The 26,192-nt window shown below is 39.7% G+C and overlaps 1 protein-coding gene across 1 annotated transcript in view; it reads right to left on the bottom strand.

The window, feature by feature from the left end:
* LOC134004836 (uncharacterized) overlaps positions 1-26,192 on the bottom strand; it is a 58,500-nt gene that overhangs the window by 7,791 nt on the left and 24,517 nt on the right. The window contains exons 7-10 of the mRNA XM_062444232.1: positions 22,895-23,095; positions 19,703-19,779; positions 17,958-18,063; positions 11,662-11,889 (exon numbers count right to left, since the gene is read on the bottom strand). Coding sequence (XP_062300216.1) covers positions 11,662-11,889; positions 17,958-18,063; positions 19,703-19,779; positions 22,895-23,095 — 612 coding nt within the window. The remainder of the gene's footprint in view (positions 1-11,661; positions 11,890-17,957; positions 18,064-19,702; positions 19,780-22,894; positions 23,096-26,192) is intronic.

Here is a 26,192-nt window from a genome sequence, read left to right on the forward strand (position 1 = left end):
ACCATTTTGCTTTCTTATGAATAGAAAAGTGGAGGAATATTTTGATCAGTTAAACATGAAAAGAGCAGCGAGAGGCCGCTGGGACATGATCAGGAGCTTCATGGATCTGCGTCATGTAACCTGACTATTGTATTGTGTATCTTCCAGTTCTGCTGTGATATTAATGTTATTTTGTCCTGTAAAAAAGACAATGACAGACTGATTGTTTTGTGAATAAACCCTCACACATTTCCATCCATTCATCATCTACAGTATTCATCTACTAACTAACTATTGCTTATCCTGTGTCAAAATAACAATATGCTGCTTTCAAGAATTACAAGCTAAGCGAGCATAAGAAATACAAACAACAGGATGAATTGTTTTGTTCATACCCAAGTTAAAAAAAAAAGTTGTTAAAAAGTTTCAAATGCATGTTCTTCTATTGTGTATATCTAATCAGTCCTTTATGTCCATGTGTGAAAAATGTGTGGATCAATCTGGATCAGATTTTGAGGCTACATTTTACATTTTATATGTATTTTTGCAGCTGGCCAAGTTTAGTTACTTCTTATTGTTTTCACCACAGACAAATTAGTTTAGTGCAAATGAGATTGGGGGTAAAACATGATTTCTGCTCAGTGATTGTGAAAATGCACTGAAAAAGAGGTGAAATCACTGATTTCAGATGTTTGATAAAACTTACACACATTTTATGACATTTCTTATAATATTCACAGTGATGTTGAGGCCTTGTGATAAACAGCAGAGTAAATGCTGTTCTGTGAATGAAATAGAGTTTAAGTGAATTCACCCTCAACATCAGCCTTGACTGTCTGCACTGCTGCTGTCACACACACACACACACACACACACACACACACACACACACACACACACACACACACACACACACACACACACACACACACACATTCACACACACACACACACACACACACACACTCACACTCACACTCACACACAAACACACACACACACACACACACACACACACACACACACACACTGTTGGCCTGCAGTGCAGTGCTGCAGGAGGAGGTCGGGGGGTCCCTGGCTGAAGGGAGCACTCCGTCAGGGAATCAGCTGCACAAAAGATGCAGTGGAGTGAGAGATTGAGGGAGGAAGCGAAGGCGGGTGGAGGAGCGGGACAAAGCCGAGGCAGTAAAGCCTCCTGCCTGATAGCCTTATCTGATTCCACTCCAGCGCTTGATGGCTTTTTTTCCACCCTGCCTTTAAAGCGCACAGGTTGTGCCTTTGGTGTGAAGCCTAGCAGAAAATGTTAATCAAGAGAGGGACTGTGAAAGGCGAGAGAAAGGGGAGAGTCACTCTGTTGAGGCCATAATCTGTAATGAGACCGAGGCGATTCAGTAGCAATTGAGAGAGGAAGAATGGGGCCATGATGATGATGAGCAGGGAGGTTCACTCTTTCATTGGCGTTTGTTTTTCTGTTTTGTTCCTTTTCTCTTGCAGAGTCACTGCTCGTGCACCGGTCCGCGAGCTGCAAACAGCCCCGGGTCACAACTCATTTAACACACACTTGGACGTCACTTTCAATGTCTGCAGCTGACAGATGAAAAACACTGCTGACTGCACGTCTGACAACTATTGGTACTCATCTGTGTATGATTTATACTTCTCTCTATGGCCGACAGGGCTAGGTGTCAAACCTCAGTGATTCTTTTCAGGTAGCAGATGAAATGTGTCTGTAGCACACTATGGAGTATGGTATTGAAATGTCTGGTCAGCTTTGTAGTCTTGATTACTAATCTGTTTGATCACATTATTCTGATCCTTATTTAAATAAGCTAAAAATCTGCCTTGTGTTAAAACATTTAACACTTGAGAAGTTTGGCTTCTTTTCTTAGATGAAAAAGGGAGTTTGGAGAAAAAGATGTGCACTTCTTCAAAAACAAGGTACATGAAATATAAATGTAATCTGAAAGTGGTGGAAGAAGTAAATACCTAACAAATCACTTAAAGATATACTATGCAGGATTTCCCAACGTATAGAGTCATGCAAAAGAAATCCCTCTAAATCATCACTTATTCATTCATTTTCCAGACATACCATGAATGCTAAAACAATAAAATCAAACAGCAATAAAAGAACAATAAATGGCTATCTAAATTAAAAACAAGATAAAACAATTAACAATGCTAAAAAGTAACCACCTGTGATGAATCCGATTTGATTATTAATCTCTTTTTTCAGCTAAGTCTCTTTTTAAAAATCACAACATCTGGATGAGTTTGAGATAATATGATACTCAAGTGACCAGATTTGTCATAACTTATATAAATGTATATTAAGATGTAAGAAACCAAAACCAAGACCTACAAGAAGTGTGTTTATCTGCAGAGACTCTGACCTCTGCCTGTATTTTCTTACTAGTTTCCTACATTTCAGACATATCAGTGCATCAACCTGTGAGTAGTGAGTGTGTGATCTCCAGCCATTAGGTCAGGACTAAGGACTAGATTACATCACTGTCTCCTACTCTCTCCTCTGCTCTGCTCTCTGTCTCTGTGTGTCTGTTTGACCAAGGGTAGGGCTGAGCTACACACCTACAGAGCAGAGAGGCCGCAGCAGACAGGATGAAGCTCTGCATGCCATGAAATTTCAGCAATGCAGCACCTTCCTGCAGGGTTGTGTGAGGAGGTGTGGGCGTTTTTATTTCTGCTTTAAAATGTAACTGCCATGAAACAATCAGATAATAGCGTTTTATTTATCTGATTCATGGCTTTGTTCTTGCCAGTACCACTCACTCTCTTTATTCATTCTATATAGCTCGCTCAACCACAGCTGCTTTCTCTTTCTGTTGCTCGTTGGGCCGAGGAGGAGGGTTCAACTTTGAATGCTGTGTTTAGAAAGGTCAGCCAACAAATCCTGAATAGTATACTTTAAGTACAAGTACATACAGTTTTGTTGAAGTACAAAAAGTAGTCATCTTGTCACTCTGACTGACGTATTACTATATATGACATCATTAGTTCAGGCTTGTGAAAAGGGTCACCAAATCAACAAATGTGAGGTTTGGTGAGATGATTAATGGGAGAGGACAGAAGAAATAACAAAGTTCTGATACACAAATCTGTTTTTTAGTTTTTGTACTTTTTCTCTAATATTTGATTTTTGGTGAAATATTGGATCCATGTGAGAAGTTTAGAGGGAAAAATCACATCAAATATTTGGTGGAGCTGTTAACAACTCATAGACATCTGAAATGTGACTCAAACTGACATCAAAAGACAAAAAGGTTTCATCTTTAACAATGTGTTATATTTTAAAAGCTTGTTATATTATCCATTGAGTCAAATCTTACTAAAGCTGTCAAATAAATGTATTGGAGTAGAAAGAACAATATCTGAAAAAGTCAAGTATCATGTAAAGTACAAGTACCTCAAAACTTTACTTAGGTACAGTACTTGAGTAAATGTACTCAGTTATTAATGTGCAATTACATGAAAAACACTTCTATAACTCACTAGTAAAACAATGTCAGATCCTGGATGCAACACACACACACACACACACACACACACACACACACACACACACACACACACACACACACACACACACACACACACACACACACACACACACACAGGAGGTCTATTGTGTTTTTAACGCATTCACTTGTTTGTTGCTCTCTTTCCCGCTTAATCCCAGACTTTTGTCTCTGCTCATCATCAACACTGTATAAAGTGTCCCATAATTCCTTTAACAAAGGTCACATTCAGCAGCAGAGAGGAGGTGACCCCCTTTTTAATAGCAGGAGAATGTCAGAGTGCAACATGCCCCACATATACAGCACTAAAATATGTGATTAAGACTGTGAATTTAGAGCAAACAGCATTCACACACACACACACACAGAAAGATAAACAGGATCTAAACTGATCTCTAACGAATGAGAAATAGGTTTATGGGATGTTTTGGGTTTAAGTTCTTAAATATGTGATGATCCTGTAAATCTACTGGCTCAATGCGACGACACAAAGCCATAAAGTATGAAATATGGTGCTGCGAGATAAGGAGGTGAGAGGTCTGAGCGCCAAAGCAGACCTGTAAACCAGGCCAAGCGTATCATTTCACAATAGTATAGAATGAGGCATTGTTGGGCGTTTTGAACAAGCTCCACATCAAAGGTAAAGATCGAAATCTTATCTGATACAAGCGCTGCAGGAAAAAACAGTGGGCCGCAGCAGGCCAGCAGGAGGTGCAGTAGAAGGGGCCGTACAGCTTTTCAGACTGATAAAGCAGTCAGGCGACCAACATGTGCACAAGAAGAGTGACTAAATGTGGTTCGAGCTGTCGTAACCTTCACAAGTGCACACTTACTTCTGTTTTTAGATGAGTGAGAAAGCATGAAAAGTGAAAGGCAGCACCTGTGATCAAAAAGCAGTTAAGTCGATGAGTAAAAGTGGTGTATTATTTACTGTATTTCCACATTTATCGACATTAGTTTGATGCTATGATACAGTGGGAATGCGTGTCATACAGACTGAACTAAGCCTATAAAGATTAAAGGATTAAGTCTCCGTAAACAGGAAAACTGCATATTAGCTTCACATTCCCAGGAACAACGCTCACTGTCACTTTCACACATTTTTATACAATTTCACACAATACACATCTTCATTTGACCATGAAGTTACTGAAATAAAAGAAAAATGTCTCTTTATTTGTTATCTAGCAAGCAAGATAAGTTGCTTTTCCGGTGTTCTCCAAAACAACCCACATGATTGTTAAAAAAACACTTTATACACTTTATAACACTATATGCAAATATTCTGATCTGGTTAAGATGGGATGTAACCTGTGGTCTGTCATTTGACTCAACCATTCAATCTGATGGTATTTAAAGATCTTTTGTATGATATACTGATCATTTATTTCTGATAGACTGATATTTAAAATGTCCACTAACGTTTCCACTACAAATGGATACGTTTATTTCAATCTCTGCTTTTAAGGGTCTACTTAAGGATATTTTAATGATACAGTACTTGCACATGTTTTACTTCTGTTTGATTAACACTTATAAATGCTTTACTAGCAATCTTCTGGCACTTTCTGTTCTTAATGCCTTGCCTGGTCAAATAAAGATTAAATAAAATATTAAATAAATAATAAGATAAGATCGGCTTATGATGCACATTTTTACACTGTTGTATTGCTATTCTCAAGTAAAGGAAATCAATACTTCTTTTTTCTGCTATAGTTTTTAATATACAAAGTACTAATTTCAATAATGAGTCAAATTCTTTATGTTTATTTTTCCAAAATTGCCCTGTTGCACACCTTAGGTTAGAAACTCATTATCCATCAACTGCCTTCAACAGCTTCTCTCATGGCTGTGAGAAGCTGCTTGTCAGGAAAGTGTTAAGTGTTAGAGGGAACATAAGTATTTTTAAGTGATGGAACAAACGATGTGAAGAAACCCAAGCTGTCAAAGTCAAAGTCAGACTGACCTGAAAAGACGAACATTGACACTGGCAGCAGCTTAATGCTCCACCAGCGCTGTCGTAAAGAGCAATAAAACATGTCATTTATCTTTCACTTTACATATTTTTCTTCTGTGATCTGTGGGCTGATAGTGAATCTGCTCTTTTCGACTCCAGACCAAAGATCTGCTGCAATAGATTGAAACCCTACAATACAAGACGTGATTAGACTCAATGTTTTGATGTCAGGTCTTTGTGGACTTGTAAAGACCACCATTTACATCCCGTCTCCTAGTAACAAGTCAGGGTTGATTTATTTTAACCATGGCAAAAAAAATGTTTTCAAACTATAACCAAGAAGTTTCTTTAACTATTGTGTGACCACAGTATTTCCCTGATAATAATCAAATCATTTTAGCTGCCTTCTATAAATCATTTCTGTATTGGTTGAACAGATTGTGTTGGAAGACTAACAAAGGACCTATTTCGTTGTTTAGGTTGGTGGACTTGTCAGACTGGTTGTTGTACAAAATATACAACAACCAGTGGTACAAAAATAAAAATATTGCAGCAGATAGAATATAAAAGCAGTCATTTTGCTTTTATATTTATTGTGCTGCAGTGGTGTAGTAGAAAATAGTCTTTTCAGAGCAGAGTTTGGCAACATGTGCTGGTTTCTCTTGAGTGTGTACTACAATGTAAAAGTGGATGACAATATTTGGCAGCTTGCTCCTGCAGTCGCTGGCTGTTGTGTTGCTCCATGAACACACGACTCCTCCCCCTCACTTTCTCCAAAAAGACTGAGGAGTGTGTGTGTGTGTGTGTGCGTGTGTGTGTGTGTGTGTGTGTGTGTGTGTGTGTGTGTGTGTGTGTGTGTGATGAGGCGGAGGTTAAAGCTCTGGTAGGAAAACAAACAAAGACACACGTAGCGGCCACACTCCTGTCTCTGGCTGCACGCCATCGGCCTCACCACAAACCACAACTTATGCTTTCCACACATGCACACAACACCCCCCCCCCCCCCCCACACACACACACACACTCACAGCTTGTCACACACACGCCTACACCCAATCAGAACCTGCGGCAGATCCTCACTGATATGCTCCCAGGAGTCCAAATCATCTGCTGTATTTCAATACCAGATCTCCAGCGATAACCTCACAAAGCAAAATCATCTGCTATTATTGCCCTGCCGCTCCTTGACATTGTGCCATTAATAAGGCCATTGTGGAGGGCGCTCTCTGTTTGGACACTGTATAATAGACTCTTTGACAGATTTACTTTGTGCTCTCTCTCCCTCTACCCCTACCCTTTTTTCTCTCTCTTGAATACAGCGGGCTTATTGCACGCTGCCGCTCATCAATAGGTGAGCTGTTTGTTTGCCCAGTCATTCTGGACTGATGGTAAATACATAGAGGTATTCCAGACCAAAGGCTGAGCAAACAGGGGTTACATAAAGGCACTGTACCCGAACACACACTAGGAACATCCTCCTGCGCACACAAATACACACATTCACCCACTCTTTAATCGCTTCATCTATCTCTTCTTTCTTTATATAAGCGATTGTTTATTTGGCATGCCTTATCTTTCATTTTTGCTCCTTCATTGACTCAAAAACAACATTTTGACTTGCTCCCTCGGCCGCAATTATAAGGTGGTAATGTAGGCTGGTGGCTGGTGGTGGCTGGTGGTGGGTGGGTGGGGTCAAAGTGAGGCGTGCCCCGAAGCCGCCAGGTGTTTCATATCAACACTGACATTCATCAGAGACCCACAGAGTCCCTCACACCACAGTGATTCGCTGGTTAACAGGTGCTAGCTGCTGCTGCGCTGTGGCAACACAAAAGGAGACCATAGCTACTTGACATCAGTGTCACGCTGCTCTCCCTAACTCAGCCTCAGTCTGTTTGGTCGGGGTTGTTCACCATGGTCAGAAACTTATGAAACTATGTGGCAAACAAAAAAAGGCTGCGGAGAAGTCCAGATTATGTAAATACAAATTGGCAATTGTCTTTTGTATAATTCACTGTGTTCCAATGTTATTTGCCAGTGATTTTTGTCATGTGAAAGCAACTTTGGCACAGCATTACAGCATTATTTACATATCAGTATATTCAAGATATTTAAGTATTTAATTTGAATGAAAAAAATGTAATTGTCTCATTATTTCATTGACTTTTTTTTAGTGTTTTCCTGTCCTTTTATTTCAGATGTCTGTGATTGATTTTGGTAAGATTTAGCCATGAGGCAATGATAACAGAGAGCTAAATCCAGACCATGCTTGCTTTAAAGAATTTGAGATACAGATCCATAAATAAGATGCAACTCCTTCAAGTTTTCATTAATCCCATTTGTCATTAAGTGCTCTTAATTCTTATAAATAATATTCCTTATGCTGTTTAACACTTTCTCTTATCTATACATTTCTCTTATCTATATTCTTCTCGTTAAGGTTTTTCTTGCTTTTAACATAGATCCTTATTGTCTCAATTTGCATGTAAAGTACCAGCAATGTAATTACCCTGTGTGGTGTGTATTTATCCTCTTTTTGGACAATTAAATCTGAACTGAACTGAATTTTAAAATTAAAGCAAAAAAAAAATCCTAATCTGTTTAGTGTCATATAATTCATGTGCTCAACACTTGGCATTATATGTCAACAAGGGGGGACATGTTTGGCAACACTCGTCTCTGTACTGAGAACATGATTACATCTGCTCTTTGTGCTTTATGTACATAAATTATCCTCCTGTGCTCTTACACTCGTCTGTTGCACGAACGTTGACTCCAAACGCACCGCTGACTGATGACAACCTGGAGGGTCACAGAGTTGAATGGATAGATGAGTGGCAGAGTACAGGAAGTTATAGGTGGGAATGTGTGTGTGTGTGTGTGTGTGTATGGATGTGTGTGTGTGTGTGTGTGTGTGGAGGGAGGGGAGGCGGTCTATATTGGGAATCCTTTGGCAAGTGGTCAGTGTTGGACAAAACAGAGACAATTATGACCAGTTAGCCCTTTCAAAGCTTAATGAGGGGCCACAGTTACAAGTGTCTGGATGAGAGGTAGCCAACACACACACACACACACACACACACACACACACACACACACACACACACACACACACACACACACACACACACACACACACACACACACACACACACACACACACACACACACACACACACAAACAACAAACACGTGTGTGTATAAGCAAGGACACACACGATGAAACAAAAGGATCCTGGCAAATGTTCAGGACTAAAATATGACAAATTGTACCAGAACACACTTTGTAAACACACCACACCCATAAACACAAGAACAGAGAGCACAGTGAGTGAGTGTTTTTCTCTAAAGAACACCCCCCACACACACACACACACACACACACACACACACACACACACACACACACACACACACACACACACACACACACACACACACACACACACACACACACACACACACACACAACAAACACATACACACATAAGTTTGCACAGCCATCGTTGTTAGGGCATTGCATTGGCCTCCATTCATTGTGGACAGCCTGACCCAAACCCGAACCCTAACCCTAATCAGGACCTCAGAAATGATTTTTTTTGCCTCTTTAGAACCAGGCTTTGTAGTCTCAATGAGGACTGCTGGTCATCTAATGCAAACTAAAATCTTAATAATAAAAAAATTGTCCCACAGTGTAGTGTAACAGTACTTTAAGCAGAAAAGTACTATAATGATGGAAGATTAGTTATACAGCACAGTATAAATACTCAATTACAAATAAAGGCCCTATATTTATAATGTTACCTAACAATTTCCAGAAAAATGCACTTAAAGCTTCAAAAGTAAAACTCATTATGCAGAAATGGCCCTTGTCACTGTTATATCATTATGGATCATATTATTTTAATTTGTATCATTGTTATGGCTTAATAAATGTCTGAGCAGCATTCAAGTGTTGTAGTCGAAGTGAAGCTTGTTTTAACTACTTTCTATATTGTAAGGTAGTTGTATCTGCAACAATACATCATATTTTATACACTGAATATCTATTTTGTGTGTAACCTCTTAATCTACAAAGTAACCTGTAACTTTAGCTCTCATTAAATTGTACTCAAGTAAAATTTTATCAAAATTTTCCTTCTAAAATGTAGTGAAGTCAAAGTATAATAGCATAAAATGTAAGAAGGCTACCTCAAGATAAGTATTGTACTTGAGTAATTATAGTAATTATACTTAATTATACTGCACCACTGTAGTACTATCAGTTATTCAGCGATTAGCTAACATTAGCCCACATAACATACTAATCATACCAAACCAAGTAAAGCTGTACAGTAGCAGCAAAATCTGTAAGTGTATTTAAATTGAAAATGGTGCAATTTACTGCTTGTGAATTTTAAGTTTTTCATTTTTTAGAAGACAAAAACCATACAAGGTGACGTCACTTTGCACAACTTTCCTCAAAGCTATCGTTATTATACTTTACCTGGTTTCATAACAATACACACACACACACGTGCACACACACACACACACACACACACACATCACACCATACTCCTGTAATAGCACAAAAAGCTTTCCATCAGTAATAACCTTGCTGCAGAGAAGTGAGGCCAGCTGCAGGGTTCTTCATCTTGCTTGATTACCGTCTGAACAAACCTGTCCAATCAGTCCCATTCACGGCTGCCAGCATTCACCGGAGACCTGACTGACCTCTGCAGAGGGACGGCCCCTCAGACTTGACCTTAGGTGTGGATGCTTATTGTCGGACTCGCAGGCCCCAGCACTCTCACAAAGGCTTGGATGCCAGAAATTAGGCACTTGAGGGAAACTGGAGAACTCCTGTCTAAACTCCTGTTTTGCGAAAAAAAAAAAGGCAATTCTAAAAATCAAGTGCCGTAATTGAGGGGGAATTTTTTGAGTCGAGAGTTAGTAAATGCGTCTGGGTGTTTGTGTTTCTCTCACACGGTCTATTGTGTAAACAGGAGGCAAATAAGAGTGTTGGCAGGCAGAGATAGATATAGCCTTTAAACACTGCTGTGGGGTTTTTTAGCATTTAAGTATAACACACATAATTTCCAACCAGGGCCCTATTGTCTTGTGTTAATTTATCATAATCACTAATTTTGACCAGAACTTCTTGAATTAATATGCTTTTTATATAACAATCTGACTTTTAGTAGCTTTATGTTTTTTGCATTGTCTGTTAATTGATTTTACATACATTGACTCAATTATTTATTGGGTTTTTAATACTGAAAAGGTATTAGTTTCATTTAAGTGTATTTGATTAATAAAACTTTTACAACATTTCAGTAAAAGCACGCCGATATCCATTATTCAGACATTTCTTTTTGAAAAACACAAGTTTAAAACAACTTTTGCTACAATGGTACGAGTGTTAAGAACATCAATACTTCCTTGTTTGCTGGCTTCAGGTGATATATTTTTAACTATTGTCTACACTACAAAATAAATATTATAATAACTTATCAGAACATGGACACATAAAAGGGGACGTAACACACTTTCTGATGATTTTCTGATATATTTTATACTGTTATAATGTTAGATGTCTATGTTAAACATAGTCAAAGTTTCAAAACTTTTTTGCTCATGATTTTTTGCCCATGTCCACAAACAGCCGCCTGTTCTGTAGCCTTCACGTTGTCCACTCACATATTTCACATCAGGTTTAGGCTCAAACATGTCGAGATGTATTTGGGGGATCTCCATTTTGAGTAAAGAACAAGAAAAAGAAGCAAGATCCTACAACTATTGTCTGTTTATGGAAGCTGACCAATCAGAACAGAGTAAAGAAGGGTCCCTAAAGAGACAGGAGTTAAAAAGGCCTGTTTCACACAGAGGCTGAACTGAACGGCTGCATAAAGGGCCAGTATAACATAAATAAGCAGTTTTTGGACTGTAAATTATGCAAAGATATTCCAGTGAATATAGACCTGGACATGTGCATGATACTGTATGTCCCCTTTAAATGAGCTGCACCTTTCATTACAGTCATCTCAATGTGAGACCTTTGACCTATTCAGACTGTATTTGACAGATGTGAAACTATTAAAGCAGAAGTTCTTCAATGATGAAAAATAACAGAAAAATCGTGTCCAGGTTGAAAATGACCAAAGTTATGCATGAATGGCTAATTTCATTATCATTTCATAATAAACTCACAGTCCTCAAAGTTGGAGCAGCCTTTGTTTCCACTGGGCTGACGAGGTGTGTCGTCCTGCATTTTGGAAAGCATGTTCAGCACCTTTGTTTTCCTCTCTTCCATCCTTCTGTCCTTCTCCTCAGCTCGGTGATTGGTCCTCCTCCCTCCATCTGAGGACTCAGCTTGTTCCTTCCATCCTGGATAATTGGACTCCTCCTCGGTGGGGCCCCCTTCATCTGCACTGGAACCTGGAGCAGAGGCAGACAACATAAAATATATATATTAAAAAAATTTAATGTAGTCATCTAGTAGTCTTTTGCTCTGTCTGTAATCATTGTTAACATTGTAGTCAGTACAGATTTGGACAAAAAAACACACAAATTTTTATTCATGGTCGTCTATGTGGAAGTAGCCACTTAGTAAAAAGTACTAAAACCCATTCCTGTTCCTTTAATAAACACTAATTCTCATCACATTGTTCTCCTAAATGCCACATCACATCTCCCTTCAGCCCTTTCAGAGTCTCACTAAGGAGCGGACGCTCTCCCTGAAACCTAAACAGCCATCCATTTTGTCAATGACCAGCCAATTAAGAGTCCCATTATCTCTGAATACAAAGTCCACAGAATACACCTCTTGGTATAGCAGCACAGAGACAAAGAGCACAATCAATGCAGACTTGAGCTTAAAAAAGGCCTGGATTGTTTTTTTGCAACAGTTTTTATTAGAGTTTCGGACTCTTTTCTTCATGCTACTTTTGCAAACACGAGTGTTACTTGTGTTAGCGCATGAGCGATAATTCCAATGTGATACATTTGGAGATGCTTCTATTCATTAGGAGGAGAAAGCTTGACCAGTCGAGTAGATGACAGGCAGCAGATTCATCAAGCCGTCAAAACATGGCGGCGAGTATTCATTTATCCCGTCAGTGAGCGAGCAGAGGTCAGCAGCCCAGATTGATGGAGCAATGTCTCATTTGACGGGCCGTCTTCCACCACGCTGCACACAATCACACGCTCCCATCAACCTCCCTGTCCTGCTGAAATCTCAATGTCACCAAAACAGACGACAGGATGAGAAATGTATTCATTTTTAGAGCACAGAATTCATCATACCCTGTTTTTTTGGGGGGGGTTTGTATGCAGCATAAACCAAATGTCTCGGATATCTGCAGGGACATCATGATGCATGTGATGGAAAGAAATGAGTTCTCAAAAATCTAAAACTTCTGTTCGACATGCATCTTACATAACATTTAAATTAGCTTCAGCCAACAATTCCAACTAATGAATATTTTCAATTAAACAATCTTTACTCCAAAAAAGCTCTTTACAATTTGCCAGAGCCAAAGATGATGCCTACAAATGACTTGATCTTTCTCCATAACCCAAAGATTTGCAGTTTACAGTGATATAAAACAGAGAAAATGGCAAATCCTCATATTTGAGAAGCCACAACTACAGAATATGAACTATTTTTGCTTGATAAATGACTAAAATAACTATTCCTGTCACTCATTTCGGTTTTTAAATTTTTTCCTGGGGAAATAACAATTAATCAAGTATCGCATTTGTTGATGATTACATTTCTATCACTAATCATTCATTGATAATAATAATTAATATCAGCAAGTCCAGACTATTTCTACAATGTGCAATCTTTAAAACCGGGTGAAACCACGACTGAAATTATTCAGGATTTGGTTTCCTTCTTTTTGAAACCCTCCTATCCTAACCTCCAACACGGCCTAATCCATGAATGCACCGCAGTGATTACTGGTCAGTTCAAGCTGGAAACAAGAGCCCATCTAAAACACACAGAGCAGGTTACCATACCAACCATAGCATCTGAACACAGCAGATAGCTGGATTTGGCTGCGAGCGGCCAAGTCAAATCCCCTCGCTAATCTCGAAAAGGCCACTGAAGACAATAAACGCACACACATGCACCGCCCACCCTTCGTCCGACTCCCTTTACACAGCGTGGTCCAACATCCAGCGCACCAGGCACAGGCAAGAAGGTTGGACTTGTATCTTTTTCTTTACATGTTTGAGAAAGGGATGAGCATCAGCGAGACAATCAGCATGCTCAGGCTATTCACTGATGCCACCCAGAGCCTTCACTCCTCTATCTCCTGAAAGAATGGCCCAATAGAGCAGGGTGGAGTAAAAAGGGAAAATCCTCGCCAAATTATTATTCATGGGGAGGGGATTTTCCTTTCAGGGCTTCCTTTATCGAAGCCTTTTCCCAACACGTCACCCTCTCTATCAGCCCTGACAAGTGCCAATCAAAGGGCTTGAGACCAGGGTTTTTTTAGGAGGGGGGGACACAACTTGGAGAAGGGCTGCAGGATTTCAGAGACAATAGCCAATGAGTCCACAGTGGCGGTGGCTTAGCGACAATGGTGACATGGCTACACTGTCAGTGTGTGGTCCTCTGGGGGGGAAACGATCCTTGCTTACACGACTAATCTCTGCTTGCACCATCTCTGTGTTTCTGCAGCCTAATCTGTCCCGTAGCTTCCTCAGCGTACCGGAACAATCCACCAGGGTCAGTTCAGATTAGTGCTCTTTGTGGCCCGCGCAGATCGCTACATTCATTTTGGACACTATAACGTCTTCAGTAGCAGCTGAATGCTAAACACTGGGGGGTGAACGTGGAGTGACTGGGGCAGTGGGGAAACAGTCATGAAACAATTATGAGGGAGGGATTATTCTACCTATGAATTCCTGATGAGCAAAAATGGACAATGGTTTTATCATGAGCCTCACTGGTGAGCAGGGATGGCCTATCGCAGCTGAGTTCTGGCTTCAGATTGATCCAAAGACAGATTTATTGAAGTGGAATCAAAGTGGTGCGAGAAAATTAGTTGGTAATTGAATTTTTAAAAAACGTATTCATGATTTTGGAAAAGACTGAAACATATTGGTGTCTGTTTTGTACCAAAACCCCCAAAATATAAAAGCTATAAAACATTATTTTTATGTCCACTTGAGGCAGTGGACGAAGGTTTTAGCTACCATTTTATCACTTTATAAAGTTAAGTATTCACTCTCCTTTTAGCTCTGTTTTGGTTTCCCCCAACTCATGAGGGAAATATCAGGCTGATGCTGCTAAATGCTTAGCTATTATCACCAGCTAGTTGCCACCTGTTTGGTACTGAGCAGGTAATGTTGGTTTTCAATGCTTAAAAAAAAAAATGAAAACACCTTTGGAGCAGTTAAAAATAAAGTTAAGTTAGCTGTAAAACCAAAACAATGAGCAAAAAGAGACTAAACGCTCCAAAGAGTTACTACAAGTCAACCATTTAACATTTGATCCATTTTTAATGTTTTAAAAACATATTGCCACTTTAAATTCATAAGCAGAGCAGCAAATGTTTGGGATATTTTCTTGATAAATAGCTTTAACAATTAACTGAATATCAGCTTATTTTCCACTGAATTATCCAACTGATTAACCATTTCAGCACTTATATCATCTATTTTCAATCTATCCTCTCAAATCTAAATGTAAATCAGAACATTCAGTCAAGTTAACTGGTCATCTATCCAAAATGCAAATGCTCTTAGCCTATTTTCTTGACTGTGTCACATACATTGAGTCAAAATGGGGTCAACCCCTCCATTACTTAGGAGACCTATTGAAAGGTTTAACTGATCGCACCTCCAGGGTAACCAAATCTCACCTATCCACACAAAGACATGCCACACACTGGGCATCTTTTAGAGACTGTGGGACCTCAGGCGTGACCTCTCTATGCCCTGCTGATGACCCCCTCCTCCACCTCCTCCTCCTCCTCCTCATCCACCCTCAGAGAGTGACCATGCCTTTGGCCTCTAAGAGGTCAAACTAAGCACACAAGCACCTAAGATCCTCTGGGTGACGTCTTCTTTCATGAGTCCAGTTGGCTTAATTAAAACACAGCAGTTAAACAGGGAACATCTTGTTTTTTATGTTTGGGAAGCTGGAAAAGCTGCATTTTAGAGCTAAAGGAAATTCCACTGATTGTATGCTAAAAAAATAGATGTATATTACACAAATGTAATAAGCTAGTGCATGCAAGTATTCTCTCTGAAAAATATATACAGATTGTTTCCCAGTTGCAGAGATGAAAATTGGTGTGGTCACTCATTTTGGTCATATTGCACAATAGAGTAAGCACTACAAAGGCAAATATAGAAGTTCTGGGGATCCAAAGTAGTATATATCTATAATCCCTGAACCTCCTCAATAAGTCACTGATTCATTAGAAATGTGCTACTATACTTCCATAAAGCTGGGGGACTGAAAAAGGCAATCATCAAAATTGAAGCAGTAGAAACTGAAACTCTGACTTTAAGTGTTTGGTATGGATCAAGCTAAAAAAAAACCTAGATCCTACACTTCCCATAATGCAGCTGGATGACATCTTTTTATTAGATCCTCCCTGCCACTGAAGATATTATACAACCATTTTCCCAAGAGAAGAAATTTCCCACCATGACTGATAAACTGAGTTTGGTGTATAAAGGTGGTGGCACATTTCAGCAGCCCTGGAAGTTGCTCAGCGTCCTCTTGATCCCTTTCTTCATATATCCATTATCATTTTTTCATCCTTTTTTCCATTATATATTTCTGTTATTTATTTTTCTTGGTCTATTCTGCACACTCAACATCTGTCCATCCTGGGAGAAGTATCCTTCCCCTGCTGCTCTTCCTGAGGTTTATGGAGTTTTTCCTTATCTGAATCAAGGGTCTAAAGATGGAGGATATTGTATTACTGTGCAGATTTTAAAGCCCCCTGAGGCAAATTTGTGATTTGTGATATTGGGCTACACTAATAAAATTAACTGGACTTTTTGAGTCCTAGAAAATTGACTAGAAACATACAGTATGCCAAACAGTAGCAAGATGCATTATTGTCTGAAGGTTTTGCAGCAGCAGTAAGATTTCTAAGATGCTACATTTAAGATAAAGTTTCACATTTAAAAGTGCAATATATTATACAATATGAGCAATGTACGTATGCCTATGCATAATCTGAGAGGTGTTGTTTGCAGTAATGCACCCACAGAGAATCATTACCAACTCTGCTGAGCTTTCCTTTCAGCTCATTACTTTGGCTTTAAGGCTTTACTGTTTTTGGTTCACTCTCACTGTTTTCATCAGCATTGCTTCCATACACAATATACTAACATTACCTAACAGCACCGAATGGCAGAAAGATAAAGTTAGGGACTTAATGGTGAACATAAAGGAGCATTAAGGAGCTTTAGAGTCTGATAATTTTCCCATAAGTTGGTGGAGACAAAAACTGAGCTGAAATGAGAGCGGCTATTGGTCTTACCTTCATCAGGTAAACAGAAACACAATGCCATTATGTTGCTCCATGTCTGTATGTTGCTCACACATGTGCCTCAACAACTTTATAAAGTGATAATATGTCAGTGGTGATGTCAAAAGATTTCATGTTTGAAGCCTGATTGATCTATGGATCCTCACCAGTCTGCCACCAGTGACCAGATACATAAAATTCCTTCAGAAACACCAAACACTGAGTGGTCAAATAACTAAGCAGTGCAGCATTGTCTCTCTGACATGAGCCGTGGAGGATTAACAAGACATATCAGCGGCCTCTGGTCCAAACAGTAAGCTGCAGCTCAGATGAATCAATCTCTGATATGATGGATGCATCTCTAACATCCTCTATGAGTACAGCATACCATGGATCATTAGCGTTATAGCACAATGACTGATACTGGACAAGTGAGTCACCGGCGAGAAATAAACAGAGCATGATCACAGTCTGACAGACATGGTCAAATGAAGGTGGGAGGGGAAAAAAAAAGCTGAGCAAGCCATTAACTCAAGGGTGGCTCTTCATTTCCATGTGGTGACAGTACTTCTGACCTTTTTCTTGTCTTGTGCTGCCAGCTTTCCAGTTTTTGTGGTCTGTACTGTAAGCACTGCCTTTGAACCATCATTCATGAATGTACACAAGCCGGGCCACACAGGTGAAGGTGATACTGCGAGCCAGCTGGCCGTAGGATTAGCGGGCTTAAGTGTACCGGAGGCAAGGGAACGCCAAACACAGCGCTGACAGTGAGGAGACAATGGCTCCTAATAAACCAGAGCTGACTGGGACTGAGTGGGCTTTTACCGGATCAGACGCTAATGGTTAAAAAGGGCTCTTGTATTGATTAAGTATTGTTGTTATAGGCTCTTAAGAGGGAGCGCCAGTTTTAACAGAGAGGTGGTATGTCATAGCAACACACACAGATCATGAAAAAGGTGTATGAGAACACTTTCTAGGTAGATTTAAGGGATACAGTACCATGATTTGAGTTGCAAAGAGAATCTGAGGATCTGAACATGTTGTATGACGGACTCGGGTCTATGATCCATGATGAAGGCGACCCAGAACCTCCCTCAGACTGATCCTGCAAGGATAGGAAGCAGAAGATAAGATTTTTTTGAAGAGGGTTGCATGAGGCACTTGTCCATAGTCAGTGTATTAGCAGGACTAGATGGGATTTCGGTGCCACACACACACACACACACACACACACACTCAGTTTTCGAGAAGCAAACAGGAGAACTAGTACTAGTTAATGTACTGCTGTGGATGGGGCCAGCAGCAAAACATATTTTAGCCACCAAAAAAAATCTATTTAAGTTTAAGTGTATACTATATTTAGAAGAATATTTTCACCACTTTACTTTGTCATATTCCTACACATGTCATGCACTGTATCACACTGCAGATCAGCTCTTGGGGTCAGAAAGTGCTGCAGCGGGGTAATACAGTGTGTGGCATGCATAGGAATATGGAAGTTAATATAGGAAGTTTAATGCTTGATAAATGCAGTGCCAAAGGAAATGGCTGTCTCACAGTAAGGTAAAGTGGTTAAATGCTCTAAATAGAGTGCATACTACACTAATATTGATTTTTTTTTCAGGTGGATAAAATGTGTTATGCTGCTGGCCTTGTCCACAGTAGTACATAAAATCCATCTACAAGCACCTCTAAAACTCACTAATATATAATAGATGTTTGATTTGTTTTATCTATTTAAACAACAAGCTCTGGTTTTAGGTTTTTTTTGTGTCTGACCATTTCTTAGCAGTCACTTCCTGGAGTTATTGTCAGTTGCCAGATAACATTGTGGTTATGGCAAGCCTCCAGAAAACTCTGCAAGTCAAAAGAAGTCAATTTCCCAAAATGTTTAACTATTCTTTTTAAACTCTGAACATTGAAAAAAAAATGATAGTGGTAAATAAATACTTCTGAAACCAGCGGTCCCTCGTACTCTACAATTTAAAAAACCTACCCCTGGTTTATCAGTTTATCTTCATTATAAATAATCCAGTGTGTCGATACTTGCTTCAGCGAGGGCCATTATGCAAATGAATGTATGAATCCTGCTCCGAGCACTCCAGCTCGTCATTGTGGTTAGCAATGATTGTGGGGGGCTTATGAGGCTCATTCATGCTTTTCAGGGGCTCTCTCTCATCCGTCAAGGGGAGATTAATCTTAGATCACGTGGAGCACCTGCATCCATTCCGCTGCAGCCCAGCATGCACAAGCCCTGTTTACCCCTCTGACCCCTCAACCCCTGTCTGATTCTAGTAGTGGTGCATCCTCCAAAAGAATCCCACCGTGCTGGGCGTTTAGCAGAGCGTACCCCCCTGTGATAGCAATGAGCTGTTGTAAAAGCCTGCCTGCTCCCGTACAGTCGGGCCTCCCCCCTCCTGCAGCCCGTGACTGATTAACCACACACCTGCTGCACGCCGCGTGCCCTCTGTTATATTGTGTCTCAATTATCAACAACAGTTTGGCTCTGGTCTTTCTGGAATGACAGTTGTAAATGCATGCCAGTTCAAGTTTATAAATGGGGGTCTTTGTCTGGTAAGGAGACTGTGTGCCAGGTTTGGGGTTATTGTCTAATAGGAATTGATTCTTGAAGGTGTAGTGTTTGCTTGGGAAAAGGCAGGAAGTCTGATAGATGAACGGTGTTGGGGAGAGGAGGGGGGGTTAGAGAGTGAAAAGCAATTTCACGAGGCGCAAGCAGCACTCACCGATTTGTTTTGCCGGACTTTCCCTGCAGAGTCACACCTTTCAGAGATGCTGCCAGCTGTGAGGGGCCTCAAAACATCTGACAAAACCACACAGAACACAGCATCAAGCCAAAAAGAGAGGAAGCGATTGTGTGCATGCAGTTGTGTATGTAAGTCGTGTTGTAGGCAGGCAGGAGTGCGCGTCCGTGCATATGTGTACATAAGCGTTAGCCTCCGGCACACAGTTACATGCACTTGTCTTTTGTACTTGAGTGTGTGCGCAGACATATGAGTAATGTAGTGTATTAAGTCCAATTATGGCCCTTAATCTCTGAGTAAATAATGGCAGAAATGGAGCAACAAAACCCTAGAGGAGCACCTGTCTACAGAAGCGTGCCAGGTGCAAACATTGTTCTGGAGACAGAGAGAGAGAGGAAAGACAAGCTTCCAGCAAACTCAGATGGATTTTCTCTTGTTGTAAATATTGGTAGCACAGATGCATGAGAAGAACAAAACACATTCACCATGGTTATCATATTTCTCGTCTGCTGCTAAAAGGCCAGTCAATCCAAATAAAAAAACAAAACAAAACGTACCTTTATTGGTATTCAGGTATATATGCTTTGAGATATTAGCCTATGAGATTCCTGCTGCCAACCCAATACAATGGAGGTGAATTGGAAAATTTAACTGCAGCATGTTTCTCCACAAACAGTGTCCCTGTTGCTCTAAATAACTCACAGTAGACAGTTTTCACATGAGCTTTTTTGTTCCATTAAAGTTTGAATAAAAATGCAATTTAAAGCAAAGTCTGCGGAAAAAGTATGGCCCCATAAAGGCTGAGGTATTCTTAAAACAAACAAGTTTATTTAAAATGTCATCTGAGCACATTTAAAAGGCAGGGGTATTCAGATAAGATATAAACACAGGTCAAAGGTGAGGTAAAAAAGCATGCTGTAATAGACAGAATGAAGGTAATGGGGCACATTTTTGGACAGTCTGTCCTCAAAGGCATTCATAGTGTTGCTCTAGTTGTACAAATGAAAAATGACAGAAGTAGTGTGAAATATTATAAATGAGAGTTTAAGATAGAAGTTCAAATCCTGCTGACTTCCTCGACTCTGTTTACATGGCAAATTAAAGAATAATGTGAGCATGACTGTCTATTTTGGGAAGTTCCCCCCAAATAATGATTTTGGAAAAGTGTGGATAGGATAGGCTTTCAACTCTTTGGTTGTAATGCTGTAAATATCAGGTTAATGACACATCCCCAGAAGGATAAGGATTTCCAATGCATCACTGTATATATCTGATCTATATCTATAATTATGTCATCCTGTTTTACTTTTCCTCATCTGATTCGAGGGTCTAAGGATAGAAGATGTTGTATTGCTGTACAGGTTGTAAGGAACACTGTGGCAAATTTGTGATCTGTGATTTTAAGAGATAAAAATTAAATTGTATTAAAATGTATTTTATTTGATAGCAACAATGCAATTTAACATAGCTCCAATTGAGAGCATGAAACTGATGTGCTGCACAGACAGTTTACAGCTATTGCTTATCTCTATTCAACCAAAATTGACTTGACTTCTGATGGCAGACTGTGCAAATTTGCAGGTCAAAGTTGAACCGTGGTGCACTCTGACTGCGGGTCTTGCACAAAAACAGGAAATGCAATCATGAATGTGTCAATCAAACAGACTTAAACTGAAGTAAATGAGTGAATATTTACAGAGAATGGCGCTAGTGTGAGCACACCTAACACTTTATGGAAAGAGATGTTGCTGTTGTTGTTTGCTGTGGCTCTGTAGTGTTGGTCTATCAGTCTACCTCTTTAGTCCATCTTATATTATAATACTGGATTTACACAAATTAATGGTCTCCTTTTGATAATCCCCAACCAGCAACTGTAGGATAGATTTCCTTAGCCAATTGACATCAGGGCTAAATTTTAGGCCCAATACACCTGCAAAACAAATTACTTTCCCATCAGCCTCAACTGTCCTTTAGCATGGCTCTTGACTGTCCTTGTTAAATGTAATTTTTCAACACTGTGAGCACTAAAAGTTAAATTCTGTTCATATCCTTTGCATTGGAATGGAGAAAAAACATGCACAAATAAAGCAAAAACTATACCATGTTAGATATCTTTCTTTGTCATTTAGGGGAACCGACTCTTTAAACATCTATGGTGTCTATCTCCAAAGTGTTATCAGACTTTAAACAACAGGCGCTAGACTAAATGAGTATTCTTTAAACACTCCACAGTCTCTTATCCATTGTTACATGTGCAGTGTTTGTTTCTAAGTGTGTTCAGCTATCTTAGTCGGACTTTCCCGGTTAATGATCCACTATAGCGGTTTGATCTTTCTTAATATGGCACATCCTGATATCCCTATAAACCTTTCCTCTAAGCCGCCACACCTTCAGAGAAAAGCAGTTACGAGCTCGCAGCAGCACGCCTTGGACAGATGAGAGGCGGTATCGCAGTTTGTTAAAAGAAAAGCCGCTCGTCGCCATAAAGGCATTGCTTACCCTCAAGGCCGGCGACAGACCAAGAAACACAGCTAGGGTGTCGAGGTTTTCCCCCCTTGTCTGGTCATGTGATTTTCCACCACACACAAACACACAGACACACCTGTCTGACTGCTCCCTGTTATTAAATGTGACGGTTTTTGCTTATCAGACGATCTCACTCAAACTGTCAAAAAGACTGGTCAGAGCAGGACGTTTACACTCAGCAAACTGAGATTGCTTGTCAGTCTCTCCTTTTCCATCTGGCATTGAAGGGCTACTTGTATTGGGAGTATATGGATGTTTCATCTGGATTTATTATTAATCCTGGCACTAAACTGTGTGCTTTCCCTAATATTTCTATGGGCGTTGCTTGTAATAATATTTAAGGATGCTGGCAAATAAAACAAGGTTGTCTTAATGAGAATTGGATGTTGGTTCTGCATGGAGAAGCTTATTCTTATCGAAGTTTTTGTTAAATATGTAGTGGTTTTCTTATTGATAAGAGTTGTGTTAATTTCATTTTTTTCCACAGGTTGAAAGTTTTGGAAAAAAGCCAGTAAGTGGACCTTTAGTTAAGATGCTTTGTTTCCAATTAAGTGTACATTTCAAAAAGGAAAAGGAGGGTTTCATTCATAATTATTCTTCTAAATCTGTTTAAGAACTCTGGGTTGAGCTTTCCTTTCTTTACTATACCTGTTGAAGTCAATTCTAGATCATAGTTCATCCCGAGATCAGGCCAGTCCTGCACCGGGGAGAACTCCACATCACGACCATAGGGACCGTGCAGGGTCGCTGGCTCCAGTCGGTCCAGGAGGAGAAGCTGGACGCGGGACAGGGAGCCCAGATTCCCAGAGTCACAGCCTACTGTGAGTGCTGCTAGGCCTGGAGACAGCTCTGCATGGGAGACAACAAAGTTCAAAATACTATAGAAATATCCTGCAGCACTTTGGCACAAATAACAATGTCACTCTTGTCAAACAGTTTTGTTTTGCATATATGGATCATTTTGAGAACTTATCAGACCACTGATGGGTTAGTGCCTCTGTTAACAATAACCAGCCTAACAAGTTATTTCATGACATTTAAAGATAAATCATTGTTTTAACTGGATAATTTCATCCTATTTAATGCTGTTCCAATGTTTGATTTAGGAAGAATTGTTATTATGTCACCAAGCAGATATTTAAAATTAGACTAAATTAATCTTCAGAGCTCCACAAAAAGAAAATGAGTCACTGCAGTTAATCTATTTTCAGGTTTCTAGGTTTCAGGTTTTATCTAGATCTTGACACACAATTCTTCTCTCATTTAAGGTAAGTATTTGTTCAGTTACTGAAAGTGTAATTTATGTAATTGGTTATGTAAATATGTCATAGTACATGCCCATGGGCACTCTGGAGGTTTAAGCAGGAGCATGAAAGCATGTGCCGCACCTTACTGGTTATTAAGGTACTTTTTGCAAAAATACAACTACTAATCAGACAGACAGAATCAAAATATAAACCTTTTTGCAATCATCATTCCACACAAAACAGCTTTTGTTTTTAACACTTATTGGCCAAAACTAAGGTGTCCATTTTAATTGGTTGTTGCAACCAGTGGTGTCAGTATGAGGATGTTTTTTTTTTTCTTTTAGTGAGTTTAATGCAAAAGGTCTCTGATCAAAAAGTTGGTACCTGAGGACACTTTTTGTTGACAGTGTGCAGTAGTAAATAAAAAAATGCAAACATGGTTACAATGAATATGTGACGTCCATCTTAATTTGGGCTAATTTGCACTAAACACAAAGTACAGTTAGACTAATGGGAAGTTTATTCATTTTGCAGGTATTTAATCATAAACCAGAGTTTTGGACAGACTCAAATTTGGAACTGATGATGATGCCATTTGAAAAGATAAGGGACTGATTATAAATCATCCCAACAACTGACCAACCTGCTATCAGTAAAGCCACACTGCTAGCATAGCCACAAATGCAAATGGAAAAAAAATGAACAATTTACTCCAAGCAAGACTAGAATTTACTGTCAAATGTCTGTTAAGAGACCATCTATAGAAATGAGTAGTAAAATAAATGTAAAGTGTAGATTATATGTCGTTGAACCTCAAAAATAAGGGTTCAAAACTAAACTGTGAAATATGAAATTACTATAAATTATTTCTTTATCTCCACACAAACCCAAACTGCCCCCCCCCCCAAAAAAAAAACAAAAAAAAAACACAGACAACCCCACCCCCCCTCGCGGGCTTCAAAGTTCTCATCGTCACACCCAATTAAAAGCGGATCAGTGACAGTGTGGCTCCGTGCCCATGCAAATCCCCAGCCCACGCTGACAGGGTGTAGAGCTGCCATTCCTCTCCGAGGGGATTTCACACAACACGGTCCGCTGCAGGTACACCATTACACACACACACGCACATACACACACACATTTCCCAGCAGTCTCCCAAAAAGCTGCAGAAAAGCCTCCACATCCCCTTTACATTAGAATAGCTTTCACAGACACACAGTTTTCAGTTTGCCCTTGAGAACTGATTGTGTTATGTCCAGTTTGCTGTACACACACACACACACACACACACACACACACACACACACACACACACACACACACACACACACACACACACACACACACACACACACACACACACACACACACAGCAAAAGTCTGTTTTTCAGTTGGGAAGTCAAACTTGTGTGGGTGTCCGTAGGAGTGCTGATGCTTCGTAAAGTAATCCCTCAGGTGAGAAAAAAGGAACTGTTGCCTTGGCTGATAAATTAAGGAGTCGTTGAGAGGAAATCCCTGGGATAACTGTGGGTGTAACGTAACGTGGCAGGACACACTTTCAGTTAGGCCGGGTATTAGTCCATCATTAGTCGAAAGTAGCCAGAAGACTGAAAGACACTTAGCAAACACAATCGCAGATAATAAATGACTAATGTAGTGATTAAGGTGTTGGATACACTAGTTACCACCCACTTTGTGTCAGAAAGACAGAAGAGTGTGGACACATACTTCACAAGTTCTTCAAATGTGGACATTAAAAAGACAGAAATCATACAGAGTGACAGCAATCAAGTGCAAGAAGGATGCTCAAAGTCTTTAGAGAAAGTTAAAGTCAAGTCTAGAGTCGTGTAAAGCAAATACAACTCACAAGCCCTCATAATCTAATTGCAATTCAGTTGAAAACCCTTCAGGTCCCTTCAATGACAGTAATTGAAGATATGTCTTTCAAATCTGCATTAATAGAGCTTGTTTTATAGCATATTCATGGTATTTGACTATGCAATTAGCTGTAGCTGCCTTACTTGTTTTCTTTTGTTCTGGGATTTCAAAAGGTCAAAATTTGTCCAAAAACTTAAATCAAGTCAGGTCTGTAAGTATGAAATCTGAGTAATCAAGCAGCAGTCAAGTTTAAATCAAGTTTCAAATCCTTACTTTTGTGACTTAAGTCTGTCTATAATCCAAGTCTTAAATCTTAATCTGTTATGTTTACCAACGTGTGATGATTCATACCAGTTAAACTCAACTGAAAGAGAGCCTTAGCTGTGCAGACACTGTGGACTGCGTTCAGTCAGTCAATAGGGATTCATCATTTGGAGACCTGAGCTAGAACCCAAGTCAGGTTGGGTCCAAATTATTTTCAGTCCAACTGGGTCAGGTAGAGACTGTTGCAGTGCTGTTGGTCTGTGTGTTAATATGAAGCTAATACTTGGCTGGAACTAAGTGGACACATTATGAGCTCCAATCATGTGGCGCATCACATGAATCACAGCAGGGAAATGTAGTTTTTTGTTGAGAGGAAATTGTGAAATCTCAAGTGCAGATTAAAATGACATGTATTACTTCTATTTTCCACTGCAGTTGCTTTTTTAATTGCAGCTGCCAGTATTGATTTTGTTTGTTTTGGTCTATTTTAGAATGTTTAATTACTCAGCGACACAACTGCACCACAAATCTGTATAACGTCCGTTAGTGATGATGAA

This window comes from Scomber scombrus, chromosome 22, assembly GCF_963691925.1.
Source record: "Scomber scombrus chromosome 22, fScoSco1.1, whole genome shotgun sequence".
Classification (NCBI taxonomy): domain Eukaryota; kingdom Metazoa; phylum Chordata; class Actinopteri; order Scombriformes; family Scombridae; genus Scomber; species Scomber scombrus.